The sequence below is a fragment of the Vicia villosa genome, linkage group LG1 (genome assembly GCF_029867415.1).
Source record: "Vicia villosa cultivar HV-30 ecotype Madison, WI linkage group LG1, Vvil1.0, whole genome shotgun sequence".
Classification (NCBI taxonomy): domain Eukaryota; kingdom Viridiplantae; phylum Streptophyta; class Magnoliopsida; order Fabales; family Fabaceae; genus Vicia; species Vicia villosa.
This window is the reverse complement of record NC_081180.1, coordinates 54,790,260-54,809,927: the sequence shown is the minus strand read 5'-3', so window position 1 is coordinate 54,809,927 and position 19,668 is coordinate 54,790,260. Positions and strand designations below refer to the sequence as shown.

Genomic DNA, 19,668 nt, shown 5'->3' with positions numbered 1-19,668 from the left:
TTCAAATCCCCTTTCAATTGATCTTCTAGTTTTTTCTAAAACGACTGAGCTACAATTTAAATAAATGCTTCGCGAGGGTATGGTTGTCTTCATCTTGAAGAGACGAAGCGAATGGCATAGGTATGAGTTACTGATTTTACCATTTGTGGAGGTTGAGTTTGTAACGACGGTTTTTCTTGTAATTATTTATTTTATGTGTGTTATGTGAATTGATTGATACTTATGTGTTAATTGTGCATTTAATTGATTTTGTGTTATTTATTGAGTATTATAATCCAACTACATGCCACATCACAATGTCCTTGTTCTGGATATCTCTATCCCTGCAATTTTAATTAATTAGTATAATAATCAAGCTTTACTAAGATCATTTAATTGCAAATTTACTGGTAAAGAAAAATTCATACTGTTTAGTCCAAACAGCCAAAGTATCATCACCACGACTATGATCAACATAAAGTCCACCCGCCCATTTCTCAGTTCTATTATATGGTGTCACCCAAACATTGTAGTTTGTAAAAGCACCACGTATTTGTGGATAATCATCTTCTGTTAATAGTGGATGAGCTGGATTTGCTAGAATCAAACGATAACCGACTTTGTTTCCAACTGCAGTTTTAATGTTAGGATTAACCACAACAAGTTCAGCTGGTGCAAGTCCAAATTGTGATTTTTGCATCTGATTCAGTCTTAGCAGTTTGAGTTTCAGCTGTCCAATAACTCTTTCTCTTTGAACTTCCATCTCTGATTCTTACAGTCTTTAAACTTGTCTTCTCAAACGAGTTGTCTACATCGTCGATATCAAAATCAAGATAGTAAATATAGAAATGGTCGTGGTAAATTCCAATGCTATTTGCTGACACCAGTTTGCCATATAGATCTTCCTTAATCTCATCATTGTGCTTAATATTAGTTGCCTTAATTTGAAGCATACCCGATAGTGCTATCTGTATACATAAATAAAAAGCATATATTGAAAATATAATCAGAATAACTTCTAGTACAGAATACATGTGTATGTTTTCTCTTACCGTTGGCTTGATGGAGCCACTTGCTTTGAACTCCCAATCTATAACACTGTCATAGTTTCCCACAGTCGCTATAGTTCTTACGATCAAGTTCACTTCGGTTCTAGACTCTTCAATCTGTCAAATGTTGTACAAGGAAAAAAGTTACTAATAGATTAATTAAATAATTAAATTAGTTTGTTATAGTAAAGACTCTTACGAATTCATTAGGAATGCCAACTTCAGTGTGACGCCACATGATATTCCCATATTGTCCAAACACACATATTGCATTCTTCAAGAGACTTGGGGTACCATCAGCTGTGTGAATGTATGTATCAATGAACTGGGCATGTGGTGGACAATCACGGTTGGGTATCAAAGACACAGTTGACATACCAAATCCAAATTCTCCAGAATCAAAGAAGGATTTAGAGTAAAATTCTTCAGTTGGATCTTGATAAGGTACATACAGCTCAGAAATGTAGCCTTTGTATAATACACGGCGAGACTTTTGCTTGTCTAGATCGTAAATAGAAGCAAGTGATATAACAATACCCGCTCGTACATCAAATCCTATATGAAACTTCCAATTGGCCCAGCTGAAAAAACACATGACATGTTATTTCTAAAGAAATGGCAAATGCTATAGTAAACAACACAAAATATTAGTACCTAATACTATGGCCGTTAATCTGGAAGCCTGGACCTTGTGGTTGATGACAGGTTTTTATTTAATAAGCAATTTATATTAACCCGGAGTATAAGGGATACCCCAACCGTTTACAAGGCGGAAGAAACTACACCTCAAAACAAGTGAGCGGTAGTATGTTCCACACGTGAAAATTACAAAAAGAAGCTAACTTAAATCTAGAATAAAGCCATTTCCAAGAAATAAAAACAACCTCCGACATACATTCGATAAAGCTAAACGAATCATTCTTGAAAATGATACCATTACGCCTATTCCAAATACTCCACGCCGATGCTAACCAAATCACCGTAACTAGGGATCTCTTGGCTAAATTCTTCACCTTCTCAAACTCAAAGAGAAACCCTTTGAACTCATCCAAAGTTAAATCATCCACGGGACCTATCCACTCGTATACTTTTTTCCATATAGCTTCCACCACTAAACATCCCCCAAGCAAATGAGAAAGACTTTCCGACTCCGTAGAACAAAAAACACAATCCGAATCAACACCATCCATCAAAATTCCCCGCTTTATCAATTGATCCTTGGTAGCTAATCTATTATGAATAATCCTCCATCCAAAAAACAGCACTTTAGGAGGCGCTTTTACCTTCCAAAGATGCTACACAGACTTGACTATAAGAGGGCTAATAGGGGGCCGGATAATCTTGCTTTGAATAAGTTATAACAAGATTTGACGGAGAAGACGCCTTCCAACGTAGCGTTCCACGAAAAAACATCTTTTGCATTCTCTCTAGGACTTGTATGCCTTATGTTATCCACAAGATCACCCCATAAAAAATCAATCGTATCGCTACTGTGCAGCTGCGTTGCTGCTGTCCCGGCGCTGCTGCCTCGAAGAATAGCGGCTGCACTCCACTGCCAGCCTTCCGCATCATAAAAACCAGCCTCCGCTACCGATAACTTGTCGTTCTTGGACAAGACAAGTAGTTCTGGGAAGGCCTGAGATAACTGCTGCCCACCAGCCCAATTACTGTACCAAAACGGGATGTCGAAACCATTCCCGAGATCACAAGAAACAGCCCCTGAAAAATTATCATTAAGCAAAAGGACATAATTATCGGATAAAAGGATGTCTCTCCACCAAATTGAATTGTTTTTCTCCACCACCGAAGAATCACCAATAAGGATCTTTTTTTTGACATTCCCGTACCGAGATCTAAGAAGGCCACTCCAAACCGCATCGTCCTTCACGAGAATTCTCCACTTCCACTTACTTAACAAAGCGACATTCATAACTTCCGCACACTTAACCCCTAGACCTCCTTCATCTTGTGTTTTGCACACGGTATCCCAACTAACCCAATGAATAGGCCTTTTAAATTCATTCCCATTCCACAAGAATTTACTTTGAATGGTTTGTATTTCTTTAAGGATCTTTGAAGGTGCTTTGTAAAAAGAGAGGGAATAGATAGGAATCGCGTTGAGCACGGAATTAATCAAACACACACGGCCCGCTATGTTAAGATGAATTCCTTTCCAAACGGCTACTCTCCTCTTCAAATACACAAGCAAATCCTTCCACATAGATAACCTCCTCGGACTTTCGCCCACTCTAACACCGAGAAACTTGAACGGGAGCGTTCCAACTTTGCAAGAAAGGAAAGAAGATGCCGCTTCAAGATACCAATCGGCAACATTGATACCGAAAATGTTGGATTTGTTGAAATTCACCCTCAAACCCGACATCAACTCAAAACCCCTAAGAATTGTTTTCATACTCCACAAATTAGCGGTGTCTCCCTCCGCCAATAATAAGGTATCATCCGCGAATTGAAGCATACTCACTTCTTCAACTTCATTAATCTTGAAACCACGGAAATCCCCGACTTCAATAGCCTTTCTCATTAAGGCCGTTAAAACTTCCGTTGCCAACACAAAAAGAAACGGGGACAAAGGATCTCCTTGTCGGAGACCTTTCTCCACAACAAAGTCCTTAGTCGCACTATGACCGGAAAAATAGCAAGTGTACTATTTTTACGAAGTAGTAATAAAAGGTTAAAAACCAAGTATCGATCTCGAGGACTGCGTTGGAATATAAGTTTTATAATTATTCAATTAAATAAAAAGTCAACTGGTATTTTTGATTGAGTTATAATTTCTAAATTTAAAATAAAAATAGCAGAAAGTAAATTTAAGCCTTTTTTCACTAATATGAGTAAATGCCAAGGCAAGGTGTGTAATTTGCTCTGTAATAACCCTGAATTCTTATTTGAGATCTTTTCAACAAGTTCATGATATTCAATTACTAAACCTTTAGAGTGTTTGCCCCTAAATCCTTATTGGGCAAACCTTTGGTTTTTCATCTATAAACCTAAGTCCTTAGAGATAACAGATAAAACCAAGCTTGTTTTCTATCAAGAGTTCTTAGTGACCATAGGGTATCCCTAGTCCTAGGTGATATCTACTATGGTTCAATTTAATACAAACCTTAACAATTGCGAGCCGGCAACTTGTTAATCACAGAACAATCTTTATTGGTCCGATAAAGAAGGCGTTAAAAACAGTATAAAATCGAATTGAATAACATAAACATGAAGTCGATCAAATCAGAATATCAAAGTCATCACAAACCAAATCAGGGACACCCCCCTAGCATTGGGGGGTTTAGCTACTCATATTGTTCAAAAGAAATTCAAAAGTATCAAAGTTAAACATTACAGATAATTGGGGAATTTGTGATCCTCAATTGCTCTTGCTCATGAATGATCTCTCTTCTCCAATAATCTCATACGTTGCTCTGCTTCAGATTCAATTCCTTTGGTTGTGTAAAAAGATACCTTTTCTCTTCTCAATCCTTCACTATATAATGCAAACCCTTCTTTTTAAGTCGGAAAGTACCAAAACGCCCTTCTGGATCACTTTTTGAGTGAAAGTCATAAAAACAAGAAAATTTGTGCAACAAACCAACACGCGTCGTGTTGGGCAACACGGGTGCCCGTGTTGGTCCTCTGGATCCCTTAAAATCAAACTTGCGCTCAGCAGCAGCAACACGGGTCGTGTTAGGCAACACGGGTGCCCGTGTTGCACCACTGCTTTTCCACTTTTTCTACTTCCTTGCATGCCCAGCAACACGGGTCGTGTTACTCAACACGGGCGCCCGTGTTGCACCACTGATTTCATTCTTTCTTCTTTATCTTGCTCTTTACCTCCGACATTTCTTGCACTGGATCGCGTGAAGAATCTCCTAGATCTGAAATACCATTAAACAACCAAACCAACGCATAAAATGGGAAAATAAACTCGAAAACTAACAAACGGATAAAACTTGCAAAAACAAACAAAATTACTTAAACAGATTAAAAAGACTATACTATGACATTAAGCAGTGCAAAATACCTGGATTATCATCAGGAAAGTGACAAAGACATAATGAGAATCGTGACCGATCACACTACCATTAATAAGAACGGACATGGAACTAGTGAAAATACTAGCCTCCATCCATCTTATCCAACAAGTGCCGAAACCCATTTTCGTTAAGACATACCTCAAAAAATTCCAACTAACACGATCGTATGCCTTTTCGAAATCCACCTTTAAGACCACACAACTCCTCTTTTCTCTTTTAGCTAAATCCAAAACCTCATTTACAACTAAAACTCTATCCGCAATAAATCTTCCCAGGACAAAAGCCGTTTGGTTGTCCGAAACCAACTTCCCTATCACACAACGCAATCTTCCCGCTAAAAGTTTGGCCAAAATCTTATACAAACACCCCACAAGACAAATCGGTCTAAGTTTGAAACTATGTTGTTGTGGAGGAGCAGGACCTTATCGTTTGGGGGAAGGATCACGTTGATTAATTCTGTCTTGGCAAACCTACCAATCTACCAACTGTCTTTCTATAAGCTGCCCTCAAAGGTTGCTTACCAAATCATTGCAATCCAGAGGAACTTTCTGTGGCAGGGGGGAGCGGATAAGAGGGGGATGGCGTGGGTTAGTTGGGATACTATTTGCAAGGATAGAAACCAAGGAGGTTTGGGGATTAAGGACATCCGCTATTTTAATTTCGCATTGGTTTCCAAGTGGTTATGGAGAATGCTAACAGAAGATGATGCCATATGGAAAGATGTTTTGCAGGGGAGATATGGAGACCTTAGAGAGATGGTGTGGAATGGGTTAGAGTACGTGGCAAAACCGTCAGAGTCGTTGTGGTGGAGAGATGTCATGGTTGTGAGCAAAGAACCTCATGGAATTCTGAGTAAAATCACAGTTAAATTGGGCAATGGAAATATCGCGCTTTTTTGGAAATCAATTTGGTTTGGGAATGGCTGTTTAGCAAACCAGTTCCCTAATTTGTTCTTAGAAGCTGCCAATAAGTTAAGTAGAGTGAGCAGTATGGGGAGGTGGGGTTGTGAGGGGTGGCAGTGGAGGATTAGGAACGGTGAAGACGTGTACGGGTGTGAAGCGTCAAAAGAGCTAGCAGAATTGGAAGATATTTTGCAAGGGTTTCAACCGGTGCCGCAAGGGGTAGACGTCATTGTATGGCCTTTTGAAAATTCCAAAACTTTTAGCGTTAAATCTTTATATATGTTGTTGAATCATTCGGCTAGAGGAGTAGATGTGGATAATCAAAGGGCAGAGGGGCTGCGTAACGTATGGAGGGCTTCTGTTCCGTCTAAACTTAAATTCTTTGGATGGCGGTTACTGTTGGACAGATTGGCCACGAGAGCGCAATTGCGTACAAGGAGCATTATAACCGAGCATCAAGAGGCTTTTTGTGCATTCTGCCACCTCCAAGAGGAAGACATTAATCATGTCATGTTGTCCTGCCCCGTTTTGCAGCCACTTTGGAGGAGGATCTACAGATGGTTACAGGTATATATTCCGTTAAACATCGATTGCTGTAGTCACTTTAATCTCTGTATCGATTTACTTGGGGGTAACATGGCACGCAGTAGGATTGGTGCCATTTGGATAACAGTTTGCTGGAGTATTTGGAGGATTAGAAATGAGGTTGTCTTCAATAATGGTGAAGTGGACATTGAAGAGCTGTTTGGCATGATTTTGTGGTCTTCATGGTGGTGGTTGGCAATAGAATCTAGGGAGAGAATTCTGTGTAGTTTCTATGAATGGTTTCACAATTCTTTTTTGTGTTTGTGATTTTGTAGGAGTGTTAACTGTGGAATCTCTTTTCTTGTAAGGGTTGGAGTACCCCTAGTGCTCCCATCTTTTATATTAGAAGAAGTTGCTTATTAAAAAAAAAAAGTGTTCTCTGCGGTTGGCACTGCTTCAATATCTCTATCATGATACTCAACAATTTTCTTAAGATCAAGAATAGATCCACAACTATTGTAATTCCACTAATAGGTCTCGTATAGATATTCACAGTACTTTCTTTCCTGAAGCAATTGACACTCACAGTTCTACTATTTTTTTCTTTTCCAAACCAACCCATACTGAAACTCAAACACACTATCTCAGAGAGATTCAGTCCTCTTTTGTTAACTGAAGCAATAAAAGGAGGATATTTTAATGGAAGTTCACTGGGAACCTCTAGTTCATCATTGGATATGAGAGGAAAACCATATCCATTATAAACATTGTAGGTGACAATGCTTCTCAACTCTAAATTAATTACTATCTCATGGGTCTGGCTATTGATGATAGCAACAACAAAGATTTTACGAGGGATTGTTACAAGAGTTGGGTAAGTTTCATATTTTAAGACAAGATCTTTTTCAGGATCATCTAGGCCAATATAGTGGAAAAATAATTTGTTGTTTGAGAGGGGATATTTGTTTCGGACTATGGTTTGAACAGCTTGAAATTCTTCTTTGGTTAAAGGGTCAAGTGGATGTTGAAAATGCAATGTTGTAACAGAAACTATTGCTTAGAATGACAAGAGTGTAAAAACAGAAAAAACAGCAAGTTTAATGGTGGAAGCCATGGTGAGCTACAGCTAGCAGCTTCACTGGTGGCTAAATAAGTTTGTGTGAAATGTGACCTTATATGACAGATAATGCGAACCCTTTATATGTAAGTTACCTTTATAAATATTTAAGTTACTTTATAACATGTAAATAAATTAATTTGTTTCTCTGCATTTGTCAAACACACTTTATAACCATTTATGCTCGTATTAAATTTACGCAATGTGGCTTTAATTACTGTGCATTTCAGTAAAATCTTGTAGTGGCATTTAGTTGCTATCGTGGATAGAAATAGAATTAAAAAAAATCCCATCATTGTAGTCACGCATGTATTATCTTTTTGTACTATGACACATAAATGTTACCAAAAAAAAATAAAAATATTATAAGCAATCTACTAAATGAATATTTTTTGGCCTCATATTTTCGGAGCAAGCAAACCACCAAACAATGAATGGTTAATTATATATATTTGCAAAGGAGTTCTATATATTAATGCTCTATTCTTTTTTAATTATATATATATATATATATATATATATATATATATATATATATATATATATATAATTTATTAAATGTATTAATGTATTATTTAATAATTTATTAAATAAATAATTTATTAAAATCTTATTAATCTATTAAAATGTTTAATAATTTATATATATTTAATAATTTATTAAATAAATAATTTTTAAATATATATTTAATAATCTATTAATAATCTATTAAAAAATCTATTAAAATGTTTACGAATTATATATATTTAATAATTTAATAAATTAATAATATTTTAATAAATTATTTAATAAATTATTAAATAATACATTCATAAAATTAAACATATATATATATATATATATATATATATATATATATGTTTAATATATATATATATATATATATATATATATATATATATATATATATATATATTATTGAAAAAGAATAGAGCATTAATATATAGAACTCCTTTGCAATTATATACAACTAAACATGCATGGCTTGGTGGTTTGTTTATAGCGTTGTGATTTGTGGAATGAAATTTATCGGGTGGATTATGGACTCAAGATGGAGATTGAAGAATGAGAGAGTAGAAGATATTACGATCGAGTAATTTCTAGGTTTAAGTAATTTTTTTTATTTCTGGGTTTGTTCAAATTTTTTGTTGTTTCTGAGTTTGTTCAGTTTATGGGTTTGAGTTGAAGTTGTTACGATTGAGTAATTTTTGGGTTTGTTTGATTTCTGGGTTTGAGAATTTTTGTTGTTATTTTGAAATAAATATAATGTTTTATCCATATCAGCACCACTTGTATGTCAACTGGATCCTGATTTTAACTTTGACTAACTGTTTTAACGGATAGGACTAACGTGCTCTGTTTTTAAGACTTAAGGGATTGATTCGAACTTTTTAAAAGTTAAGGGACCATAATGGACCCCGAGGCAAAGTTAAGGGACGAAAAATGGAATTTTCCCATATATATATATATATATATATATATATATATATATATATATATACACTCTCTCGCTCACTCAGTTGGATTTCTTCTTCCGGTAAACTTGAAAATTGGTAATAAAAAAAAGGCAAATACTCTTTTTGGTCCCGTATGTTAACCTCGGGGTTCATTTTGGTCCCTTAATTTCAAAAAATTTCATATTAGTCCCTTAACTCTTCAAAAGGTGTCGTTTTAGTCCTTTTTGTCATATTAGCGACTGATTTAGCGACCGATTTTTGAGTTTTTCTGCCGCTAATATGACAAAAGGACTAAAATTGCACCTTTTGAAGAGTTAAGGGACCATTATGAAACTTTTTGAAATTAAGGGACAAAAATAAACCTCGAGGTTAACTTATGAGACCAAAAATAATATTTTGCCAAAAAAAGAATAATGGCTTTGTCTCTCAAAATAGCTTTTAAACCCTTATCACATTGACTTAATCGTCTTCTCCCTCTTTTTTCTCTAATTTTCAAACTACCCTTTAACTCTTGTAATCACTTAAATTTTCACTTAAGCTAATGACACTTAATTAAAAAAATTATAGAGCATTACGTTAATATTAATATATTAAAAATTTGAAGAAAGGTCATCGGTCAATTCTTGAATTTTTTTTCAATAACCAAGTTTTTCAAAAAAAATTCACAAATAACCAAGATTTCAAAAATATTACCAAAATGACCAAAAAATGACCATATAACACATTGTCGCTAGGCCCATTGGCGACAACGTTATATTTTGGACCAAGTCGCCAGGCCCAGTGGCGAATTCACCTGAAATTGGGCCAAGTCGCCACCCTGGGTAGCGACAACATTCATAAAAAAATTCACTATAAGTACTAGTCCATTCTTCCACTAACCTTCACTCATTTCTACACCAATTTTCTCATTTTCTCTGCACATTCGTGTTCATGGCTCACATAAGGCCACCGTCATATCAGTGAACATCTTCCAAGTGTCTCGAACCTGAACCGGTTTATCTCAGAAGGGATGGGCATGTTGTTTTATCTCCCGTCAAACCCCCATGCCAGTAAAATTTTGGAATATCCATTCCTTTGACCAACTCAAGAGGACTCTAATGTATTTTTTAGAGGGGGAGTACAAACCTGGTGAAGTCATTAGAAGGATCTAGAGGCTTAGAACAAGGACCTCGTCTGAGACCGGAGAAAAGGAACGTTGGTGGGATGACGTGGAAGGCGACGCTGATTCCGTTCTAATGAAATGATGCATGGATCAGATGACATTGTTTTATCTGTTGTAATTTCTTAGATTTTAATCATTTGTTATGTTGTTGTTTTAGTCTTTGTGTTGTTGTTTTAATCGTTAATTTTAGTTGAAATTTTTGTTCGGGTTATTGTTTATGTCGTTTGCCATGTATGTTGTAATTCATCTGACTAATGAAAAAAAGTCCATTTCATTGGTATAATAAATTACAAAGAGCATTGAACCTAAAAACTATGTTGTGGAACTAGATCCACAATTGGGACACTTGTTCTTATTATGTCCGACCTGACGAAAAATACTACACTTCCTTTGCATTTTATCAGTGGCGTCCATTTCGGTTCTAATACGCTTGATGTTTGGTCGATCGCTTTTATTACGACGCATTAAATCGTTGTGTCAAACAATTTCCCCGCCAGCATCTACGAGGGGTAATATGGTATGGCATATCATGTCATGACTTAGTTTTCGATGACCTTGCGCCATATTGGTGTTAACGTAAGTGTGGGCTTGAGAAATGGAACCTATCACCCAAGCACTAACTTTCTTTTTTAAATGATGCCATTAGCCTGTACCCACACTCCGGGTTTCTGCACAAAATGACGCATCTATTTGGATTCAAGCGATCAACACTGAAATCAACACAATTTGCTAAGTGCCAGTTTTTGATTGCTAGCATACAATCTTCCTTTGAACGGAATTTGTCACCCTTTTTTAACTCCTCGTTGGACCTCATATACGGGTTGTAGAACATATCCGACGATGGCTCATCCTCGCCCAAATTCAGTGTTGTGAAGTGCGGTGGAGGTGAGTACGCATGCACATCGGGTACTAGAACTTGTTCTTCATCTTCAGAATCACGGTTCACCAAGTCATCAACCACAACTTCTACGTCAGTTTCTTCTTCGACGACAAGTTCGGCATCTTGTTCGTCGTCAACAACGGGATCAATAACATGTGACTGCATATATTAAAACGGAACAAGTTACATTATGTACAACTCCATATAATCATAACCATAATACTTATGGTTATGAAACATGTTTTGAACCTCTATATCATTTTGTATCTCTGACCGATAAAACTTGACTGAGTTGTTATCAAGAATATGTGGTTGTTGGTAAAAATTGGGAGACTGGTTGTCTAATTTTGGACTCTCTTTTATTTTTTAGATACGAGAAACCGGCTCTTCTATTTAGATAAAAAAGTGTAGAATTAGTGTTTTTAAATAGAAAATTGGTTGTGTCGCATTCGTAACTCTCACCATTTATGTGAGCTCGAACTTTGTATTGTGGTGTGGAAGTCATCTTTTTGAGTGAATAAAGATTTGGTTAAGAAAATGTGTCAACGGAGATGTGTTAAGCTTTGTGTTTGATAATATGTTAATATTTGTGAGAGAAGTGGTGTATAAATATATCATGCATGCAAGACACTAAGTGGAGAAGAAAATACATGCAAGAATCAATTTGGATAAGACTTATGCATGCTTGCTGCAAGCCTAGCGAATCTCTTCCACACTAGCCTTACCTTTTGCATGCATGCAAGTCTGGCTCATGCATGGTTCCCATGCAGGCAGCAAATCGCCAATCAGAGTGGCGAATACACTCTTTTTTGCACATTGTCGCCACCTAGAGTGGCGACTTCCTTCACATGTGGGAGACCAACATAGCATGCACTTGTCTTGTCATATTATTTTATAAGTTTTTAACATTTCAAAACGGTTATAAATAGTCGGTAATTCATTTCATTTTCATCATCACCAAACACTTTTCATAAGAGAATTGCAGAGAAAATTCACATTCTCTTCTTTTCAATATTTCAAACATGTCTCTTCTTACCATGGGTCAAGAACACCGGGGAACTATTGCTAACATTTCAACATACGTAAGTTTATATTGTTTATATTGTTTACTTTATTCAATTATTTATTTACTACGGTATTTCATACTCTATTGTTTATACCGTTTACTTATACTATTTACTCTATTCTATTATGTTTATATTGTTTCTATATCTATATCTATTACTCTATTTCATACACTATATTAATTAATTCATGCATTTTTTTTAGGATTTCAATAGATTCCGGACCTGTTTGTACTCGATGGATGCTCTCGACCCGTGGATTGTGCCTTACATTGAGCGTGCGGGGTTCGATCACGTAATGAATTTGGTAAATACTACAATTGATACTAAATTTATATTGGCATTATGTGAACATTGGAGGCCCGAGACTCACAGTTTTCACCTTCCAACGGGTGAATGTACCGTCACGCTAGAGGACGTGTACATGTCATTAGGTCTCCCAATTAATGGAAAAGCATTGAATGGAAACTTTCAACAACCCAATGCTCTATGCGAGCAAATTTTGGGCGTATATTTGGTCGAGGGTGACGGCCAAGACAAAGCGAGGGGCCAAGGTATTAAGCTATCGGCCCTTAAAGTTCATTATGACCGCTTGAGGTTGAACGAGTTTTCGAACGAAGAGCAAAAAATAATGAAAACTAGATTTTATATTATGTTATTATTTGGTAACTTGCTATTTCCCGATGGCACGGGGAATAGTATATGTAATACGGTGAACTGACTTTATTTGAAAATGTTGCGGTAAGCATGAGTCGCCACCGACTTTTATTTTATCCAATTGGAAAGGCTAAAAGAACAGGAAAAGACCTTTTAAAAAGATTTTGAGTTCGGGGGGTAAGTTATACAAAGGGAAGGTGTAGGGCACCCTTTGCATCCATGGTTTTCCATGGGCTCTTAATTGCTTAGCTCACTTGTTTGTTTGAATTGTTTGAAAAGTAGTGTGTGAATAGAAATTTGAATAAGAACTTTAGCTTGTATATAAGCGTAGTCTTTTTGAAAATTGATTTTGAAAAGAGTGGGAAATGATTTTGAATTTAGAGCAAGCAATTAATAGCAACTACCCTAAGTTTTAAAATTCGTTCTGTTAGCTTTTCAGACGAAAGGGTCTATCCATACCATAAGAGGGCAGGAAGTCTTTCAATTGGATTTTGAAGGGTCATCGAAGTTATCGTTCGCCATAAGACTGTCCCATGCCATAAAGAGGGCAGGTAGTCTAAGGGAAGGATATAATAGTCATTAAATTTTTTAGGCATCATGCGAGGATACCTTAGCAATTGGGACAATCATTATGTTTTAACAAGGCAACTTCGAGGGAGTTTCAATAACTTTAAAGGCAACATTTGCTTTAGGTATCCTCGGAATCGAGGGACTTGACTATTTCAAGGCATTATCAATAAGGCAACAAGGCAACAGATAGATAAGGCAACAAGGTAACGAGAGGGATTACCCTAAAGGTGCGTGGGTGCAACAATCACGTGATTCAATTCAATTATTTATCTTATAATTAGTTATCCTAATTCGATTCAAGGCTTGCACTCCCTAAGATTACTAACCACGCAGTTTTAAAATTGCAGAAATTAAAGGCATGAATTAAAACCTACGCTATTACAATAAACACCTGCGGGGATGGGGGAAATTAAAAGCAGAAAATAAGACGGATCGATAATTAGTATAAACATCCTTGAGTGCCTTGATCTTCCTCGAACCTTCGATTGACTCTGAACATCTGAGAATTAAACAGAAAATAATAGGGGTGAGTGTAGGAGAAATTCATTAACAGTAGACGTAGACCCTAATTTAATTTATCAGGCAAAAATTAAAAGTAAAATGATATTCAAAGGAATTAGAACTTAGCTTTTCGATTGGTATGGCGCGTGGTCGGAGGATCTTTGATTAATCCTGAAAACTGGGCATAAAGAAGAACAATGCGTTAGTGCATTAAAGTTCTCAATAATTATAATGTGGCAGATCAAACAATAAAAATAATAATAATTTAAGCAAACAAAAAGGACATGGCAAAAGGCAAGCCCTGAATGAGCCAAAAGTTAAACAGGGTTAATGGGCAACACCTACCAGTAAACCTAAGGCTACCAGGGTTTATAAATGTATCGAAGTTAACAAAATTTAAAAGTATATACAAAACTACAACTTTTATTGTTTAAAGAAAAATAATTATTGATAAAATTAAAAACGAGTTTTCGATTTAAAATAAATAATTATATGAAAATTATTATGATAAATAAAAAATGTTTAAGTGAAATAAATAAAAAACTAAGAAAAAAAAGAAACACCTCAAAAGGTGTATAAAAATAATAAAATAAAATAAAAAGAACAAGAAAACTTAGCTGGTGGGATCTAGTGTGGTTGTCCACTGAAGGTCCACCATGGGGATGCGCTTCTTGGTCCTTGGATCTGAGTGGATGGAGATCTTATGGTGAGATACTGAAGATGTATCGTGATCCTTCCTGAGCGTGTTGCATTGGATTCTGCAAACGAATAATGCATAAAAATATTGTCGTCGCCTGGGATTGAACCCAGGACTCATGACTCAATCCACGCTTCCTTGGCCACTCATGCTGCAATCATAATCTGTTAAGGATATTCTCAATAAATATTATATAATAAAAAAAAACAGAAAATCAAACAGCAAACATATGGGTGCGCGTGGGACCCATGTGTAGTGCACTCAGCCAATCATGTTGGAGATAAGAGGGGAGACCTTTTGACCAGCGAATCCAAATGCTCCACGCGTGGCTGAGAGAGAAAGTGGAACCGGATGGCCAATGAATAGGGGACGTGTGTGGTCCAATGTCCAGAGCACTATTCATCATCATCTTCATTAAATTAGCTACGGCCTTGCTTCGATTTTGCTATGCCTTACTCATGCATATTTCGTAGCTGATCACGGACGAATTAAAGCTAAAAAATACGCGTTACACCGACCCAAAGAGCGCCCAGATCAGCTAAACACAGCCTTACAAACACGATGGTGATGTCCGTTTGGCCTGGAAACACCTGCAAACATGGAACCAAGCGTGTACCTCTTCCACACCCTAACAATGGCACATTCGAGTACCTGCATCAAACCTTCAAAACTATGGTTCTAGAGGGTCCTAATCATGAGTATGAACACATATAAATGCATAGTACTGATTTAAATGGCATAGATTAAGAGTTTCGAAAATTAAAAAAGCATACAAACGGTTGATGATGAAGGAATATGACTAGGAGCGTTGCAAGCCTTGAGAACGATTGGTATGAATTCCTGAGGTCTTCAGGAGGGAGACTCGATGCTTGGAATCAATTGAGGAAGGCAGTCCACCAAAAAACCTTATGCCCTAGTTCTTGAAAATTTATAACCTTGAAACCCTAATGTTTCACCTAGTTTTCGTCCTCCCTTATGCAGAGAACATTGTTGTTTTTATAAGGATTCTATTAGGGCAAAGAATGGGCTTGGACCTTGAGTTTTTGAATCACTTGGAATTTTGGAAAAATATGCATGAAATATTTCTATATTTGGATTTTTTGAATCCAATCTTGCATCAATCACCCTTGCACGAATTTTGAATTAATATTTGATGATTTGATGATTGGAAAATAAATCCCTTGATTTAAATATATTTACCTCATATATTATTTATTTTATTTAACATTTAAATGAATGAAAATTCACATAAATATAAATAAAATTCATAAAAATAAGATAATATATATATAGGCCTTGAATCAACCCATGGATAAGTTTAGAGTCCAAAAATTTGGCCCATTAATTCAAAAGATCACTTTTGCTCATACTGACTTTCATGCATTTTCCCAAAATAACCCAACTTATGCAAGTCGCAACTCTCTCAATTTTTGTCATATGAAGATGTTCTAGGACTTTTTAGAAAGCTTAAAGAGTCCTCTAAAAGCTCCTTTTGGTTTCATCTCAATTGAGTTTACCATTTTGAAGTTATGAGCTTTGAAAAAAATGACTTTTTGCAATCTTTTGGAAGGACCTGTAATGTTTTGGCTCATATCTCTTATGCGGAAGCATTTCTTGACGTTGAGCCCAACATCAAAGTTGTAGACAATGAAATTTCCTTGAGAATAGACTTTGGTTGGGGAATTTTTTATAAAGTATGAAAGAGATATGATCAGTCAAAGTTGGGTTGACTTTTAGGTTAAAACCCTAAATTAGAAACTTGGACTTTTGTGGATTTTTGATCTTTTCTTGATGAATCATGATCAACATTTGATCAAATGATGAATGACACTTCAAAATGAGGATGTTGACCAAAAATCAGGAACTTTGACTATGATTTGACCATGGTTTGACTTTTAGGTCAACTAGTCGATTATTGATCGTTTGGGTCATTGAGTGAGCAATCTTTTGAATCAGGGCTTGAAACTTGGCATGAGGGCACTTTGAATCATATGAGAGATCATGGAATCCACTTGGGATATCAGAAGTTCAAATTCCTTAATTAAATCAGAAACCCTAATTTAGAGGCTGTTGTTTAGGAGAGAGACTGCATGCTTTCTTCTTGTATATCTTTGAGCATTTGAAAGTCAGATGGACTGAAATATGAATAAATATGTTGGGCAAATTTTGGGGTATGACAGTATAAATTTTATGTACTTGTGTTTGCTTGAGGACATTGATACAATCAAGACGTATAGTTGGGGTTATGCGGTATTGGCTTACCTCTACAGCTCCTTGTGTAAAAATGCAAAAAAAAAAGAAATTTGTACATTTTATTGATGTGCATTCTTACTACAAGCATGGGGATGGTGGAGAATGCCGAGACTAGCCCCTGAAAACTCGCACATATTCATCTTCCCGTACGCGTCAAGGTAAGCTAATGACGTTATTTCATTTAATATATTTATTCTATTAATAATTGTAAATAATTTGATTTCTCTTTTTTTATTTGTTTAGGTTTAATACAACTGGATTGGATTACAGTCTAACACCCAAAAACAAAATAATTTCTTATCGCCAACTCTTAGATCGACTTCGACCACAAGATGTATTACCACTAAACTTTCCATCTTCTAACTATATTTGTAACATAAAGCATCTTCTCTAATTTGTAATATAATTTTTTTTACTTTGCAGTTTACTTTGAGACCATATTTAGAATTGGGCCATGAACCCAACGAAGCAGATGCAACTGTTTGGACAGCAAAAACTCCTATCGTACGGTTCACCATTGTGGAGATGCACCATAGTGACCGTGTCAAAATCCAATTCGGCATGCATCAAGAAATCTCCAATGCCAATGAGTGGCACATTAGGGTACTCCCCACAATGGTCAATGAGAGTGATGTCTTCTTGAAAGAAGTTGTTCCACCGGATATCTGAATGGGATAAAGACATAATTCTGCGAGACCATTGCATCCTTTGCTCGTTTCTCAACACTGATCGGGGAAGGTGTGATGTAAACCATCTAGTCAGTAGTGGTACACAACACATAAGAGTTCCTTGCTTTTTCATGGTACGAGTGTGTAGAGAATGTAGGATGTCTCCCAGCAAAGTAGGTACCGGATTGCGGGTTAAGAAAATGTTGATAGCGTGCACACTTATGAATTGGTCGGGATTAGGGAATAAAACCAACCCATAAATCAAAAGAGCCGCAACTTCTTCAAAAGCTTGGTAACTCCTATCTTTTAATAGTGATCGAGCCTTTCCCATTAAGAACTTAGCAAGCAAACCCTTGACTCCACTCTTTGTTTCCCAATTAGACTCGATTTCTGACTTCCGTAAATGTAAGGCAGCAGCAATGATTTCAGGCTTTGGGATCTTTTCTAAACCAGTGAAAGGTAATTGATCTCGAACAGGTAACCCAATTAGTTCAGAGAATTCCTCCAAGGTGGGTACTAGCTGGTAATCAAGAAATATAAAACAATGATGTTCGGGATCAAAGAATTGGAACAGGACCCGTATCATGTCTTCTTCAAATTTTGAGGTAACCAAATGGAGTAGGTGACCGTGCCTTTCGGTGAATTGAGCATTTTTGGGAAATTCTGATATTAAGTCCTTTAGTTCAGATGGTACTGTTGCGATGTTGATCCGGATATAATCTCTGGTAGCGGGAGCCATTACCTGAAATAACAGAACAAAAGTAAACTCTTCGATCCTTGAAATGATTAGTGAGAAATGATATGTTTATGATGTTTATGATGTCATGATGTCAAACATGTGGAAAACACAAACAAATCACACAATAGCCTTAGGTTTAAAGGCTTGCACGAGGTTCATAGGTGATACCCTCCCCACTGAAGTTGAGTTGGTTTAAACCTGTCTTAAAATGGTATTCGGGTTCTATGATCCTTGGAGACAACATCTCAATACGGCACTCGGACGGCCGATCAAAACATTCCTCGAGGATAACCAACTTCGATCAATTTCAAAGCCAGTCACTTAATAGGCCACAAGTCAAGTTCAACTAAAGGTTCTAAGGCAAATTAGTGCTTGATGACATTTCGGAAGCCTAACATACTCCTTGATCGTTTTCAAGGGATATCAGTACAGACCAAAGTGTCGCACTAACGGTGACTACCAGATCAACCGTATCGGTACATGCAGTACAGTTTCCTTGGTCTATTGTCACGTACTTAAGGTATCTCGAGATTCGGGCTAGAATCTTTCACACAAGTAAATTCAATACCCAAACAAACCTTTGAAAAAAATAGAGCAAACAAGACAAACAATTGAAAACATCGAAGTGATCTAAACTCTAAGGTAACCCCTTTTAAAAACATTTTGTTTTTGAATTCCCCAGCAGAGTCGCCAGTTCTGTCGTCCTCGGTTTTTTTGTGGGATGCAAACTGACTCTTCTTTTATTTTTGAGTTGTGAAAATCAGAGAGTCGCCACCGACTTTTATTTTATCCAATTAAGGAAAGGTTTATAAAAGAAACAGAAAAAGACCTTAAAGAGATTTTGGGTTCGGGGGTAGGTTATACAAAGGGAAGGTGTTAGCACCCTTTGTATCCATGGTTATCCATGGGCTCTTAATTGCTTAGCTCACTTGTTTGAATCGTTTGTCTTGCTTTGAAATGCTTGTATGTGGTTTTTAAATATTTTTGTAAAGAATTAACTTTGTAATGATCCTTGTGCGGATGTATACAGAGTATTTATCTTTCTAAAGATGTTTTGATGTTTAAGAAAAGATTTTTAACTTCGTAATGATCCTTGTTTGGATGTATACAAAGTGTTGTCTTTTTGAAAGTTTGTTTTGGAAAAAACAGTGATGTGTAAGAACTTTTGTTGTTTTTGATTGAGCAAGCAATTAGGAGGTATACCCTAAGTTTATAAGGTTCTATTTCTTTAGAAAACTTTCCTTGACTGGATACAGAAGAAATTTGAATTGTATTTGAAACAGTAAGTTTTGATTTTGAAAAGAGTAACAGAGGGATTACCCTAAGAGGTGCAAGTGTAATTGTGATTTATTTTCAGATATGTTATCTTTGAGATTAGTGATCTAGCGCTTCAGTTTTATTC

General features: G+C 36.3%; 1 protein-coding gene and 1 pseudogene across 1 annotated transcript in view; both read right to left on the bottom strand.

The window, feature by feature from the left end:
- Positions 1 to 268: 268 nt before the first annotated feature.
- Positions 269 to 7,615, bottom strand: LOC131606633 (primary amine oxidase-like; annotated as a pseudogene).
- A 3,238-nt stretch (positions 7,616 to 10,853) lies between these two features.
- Positions 10,854 to 19,668, bottom strand: part of LOC131640637 (probable receptor-like protein kinase At5g38990) — a 9,792-nt gene continuing 977 nt past the window's right edge. The window contains exon 2 of the mRNA XM_058911042.1: positions 10,854 to 11,276. Coding sequence (XP_058767025.1) covers positions 10,854 to 11,276 — 423 coding nt within the window. The remainder of the gene's footprint in view (positions 11,277 to 19,668) is intronic.